This window comes from Octopus bimaculoides, chromosome 6, assembly GCF_001194135.2.
Source record: "Octopus bimaculoides isolate UCB-OBI-ISO-001 chromosome 6, ASM119413v2, whole genome shotgun sequence".
Lineage (NCBI taxonomy): Eukaryota > Metazoa > Mollusca > Cephalopoda > Octopoda > Octopodidae > Octopus > Octopus bimaculoides.
In genome coordinates this window covers 35,192,178-35,194,711 of record NC_068986.1, presented here as the reverse complement: position 1 = coordinate 35,194,711, position 2,534 = coordinate 35,192,178, and the positions used below count along the sequence as shown (strand labels likewise).

The 2,534-nt window shown below is 37.9% G+C and overlaps 1 protein-coding gene across 1 annotated transcript in view; it reads right to left on the bottom strand.

Moving 5' to 3' along the window:
- Nucleotides 1-652: 652 nt before the first annotated feature.
- The window catches only part of LOC106876407 (DNA replication complex GINS protein PSF3), an 11,748-nt gene continuing 9,866 nt past the window's right edge, over nucleotides 653-2,534 (bottom strand). The window contains exon 4 of the mRNA XM_052968455.1: nucleotides 653-1,858. Coding sequence (XP_052824415.1) covers nucleotides 1,634-1,858 — 225 coding nt within the window. The 3' untranslated portion in view covers nucleotides 653-1,633. The remainder of the gene's footprint in view (nucleotides 1,859-2,534) is intronic.

The window sequence follows — 2,534 nt, the reverse complement described above, 5'->3', positions numbered from 1 at the left end:
GCGATGATGACGACTGTATAAACAAAAACAATACAGAAAAAGAAATTTCTCGAAGTTCTAATTAAAACTGCGTGGAGGCGCAATGTCCCAGTGGTTAGGGCAGCGGACTCGCGGTCATAGGATCGCGGATTCGATTCCCAGACCGGGCGTTGTGAGTGTTTATTGAGCGAAAATACCTAAAAGTTCCAAGAGGCTCTGGCAGGGGATGGTGGCGAACCCTGCTGTACTCTTTCACCACAACTTTCTTTCACTCTTACTTCCTGTTTCTGTTGTGCCTGTAATTCAAAGGGTCAGCCTTGTAACACTCTGTGCCATGCTGAATATCCCAGAAAGTTACGTTAAGGGTACAAGTGTCTGTGGAGTGCTCAGCCACTTGCACGTTAATTTCACGAGCAGGCTGTTCCGTTGATCGGATCAACTGGAACCCTCGGCGTCGTAAGCGACGGAGTGCCAACAACAACATTTAAAACTGGCCAACAACCGAACCTAAATAGTTGCAGTGGAATTCTGTCACAGATCAGGTTATGGATGTAGGACAAAATTTATTGACACATTATGGTACAATAACGATGATGATGATGATGATGATGATGATGATGATGGACAATAAAACAGTAACATGTGTGTTTTAAATTACTATTATGATTCTACCTTGATGTAATTATTTCAGTATTTTATTCCATTGTATTAAAATTGACATAAAAGAAATCAAAACATTTCATTTAAAAGAAAAACATGTTGTTGCCAGCTGCTGCAAAAACATTTCAAAGACTCCTCTTCACACAGACTCAAAGTGGCCGAAACAATTCATTGACAGGTGAGACTAACAACACCGCCTTCTGCACTTTCATACAAACAATCTCACAGATGTAGACAAAACATATACTCACATACACACATATGCATGCATAGACTCACTATAACCCTGTGCCAGTCAAAGCCTTATGAGTGGATTTGGCAAATGGAAACTGAAAGAAGCCTGCTGTTTATATGCCCAAAGAATTACTGTGCAATGAAAGATCATTCCATGGCTTCTCCAGGTGGTGCTATTAATTTAGCCATGGCCTGGGTCAATTCTGGCCAAAACTTATCTAAGTATCTAAGTGTGTGTGTGTGTTTAAGGGTCTTTATGTGTTCTTGTCTTGACATCATGTGGTGGTTGTAAATGAGTGTCATTGTTATACAAGTGGTGTCCTTAATTTCCAATGTTACGTGAAGACACGTCCAGCCACAGATGGAAAGAGTAGGGAATATTACCTTATTTAGAAACAAAAGAGTATCGGTGCCAAGAAAGGGCATCTGGCTGATGAAAATCTGCCTCAACCAATTCCATCCAGGTCATGCAAGCATGGAAAAGTGGATGTTAAAACAATGATGATGATGATGATGATGATATTTATATATACACAGACACATACACACGCACATAAATACATACATATATATATATATATAAACATAGATACATACAGACATCCATGCATATATTTCTTGTATTTTTGTTATTTTTTTTATCATTGTCATTTTTGTTACTGACTGGTTGTAGTTACTGCTACTGCTGCTGCTGCTGCTGCTTTTGCTGTTGTTGCTGTTAAAAGTGTCACTGTTGTTGTTGTTGCTACTCTCGCCACTATCAATCATTTTCACGCTTCCTCTTCCTGTAAATTCGTACCATTTCTGAAGAGGTTAGTTTCTCTGCCCGTCGTGTCTCCCAGCTTTGGAAATCATTTAAAGATTTCAGACCTGTGTGAAAGAGGAATTTTTCCGTGCTGTCCAAAGTTGAGGTCAAACTGGATGAGTCTTCATTTAAGGAACTCTGCGATGCATCCAAAATTTTTCGGAATCTTACTTGAAATGTCTGTTAAAAAAATAAAACCAAGAAAGCAAAAAATAATTTAAGTAATAATGTATGGTTTGTGTTAATTGTGTTCCTTAACCGATTAGTGCCCATGGCCCCTTTTTTAGAACCAGAAGGATAATCCATCATATTTCTGCAACACCTGTATTTTTATGAGCTATCTTTTAGTTAGTCATTGAGACTGGAGTGTCTTTCAAATATTGTAATAAAACATTTTTTATATATTTAGAATCAGATAAAGTTGTATAAAAAAAAATGTTTGGTAATAAATTAAATAAAAAAATTTGGGCACTAATGGGTTAATGAAGAACTTCTAAGCGGAATGATTCCAATAAATGATTTCAGAATGATTCCTATAAAGGCAGCGAACTGGCAGAAACGTTAGCACGCCGGACAAAATGCTTAGTGGTATTTCGTCTGCCGTTACGTTCTGAGTTCAAATTCTGCCGAGGTCGACTTTGCCTGTCATCCTTTCGGGGTCGATAAATTAAATACCAGTTACGCACTGGGGTAATCGACTTAATCCTTTTGTCTGTCCTTGTTTGTCCCCTCTATGTTTAGCCCCTTGTGGGCAATAAAGAAATAAGAATGATTCCTATAAATTGTACCCTACACTCTTTAAAAAGGGAGAAATTATAAAGTAATCTTTTCCAAGATGTTTTTTGCATGAGTAAAA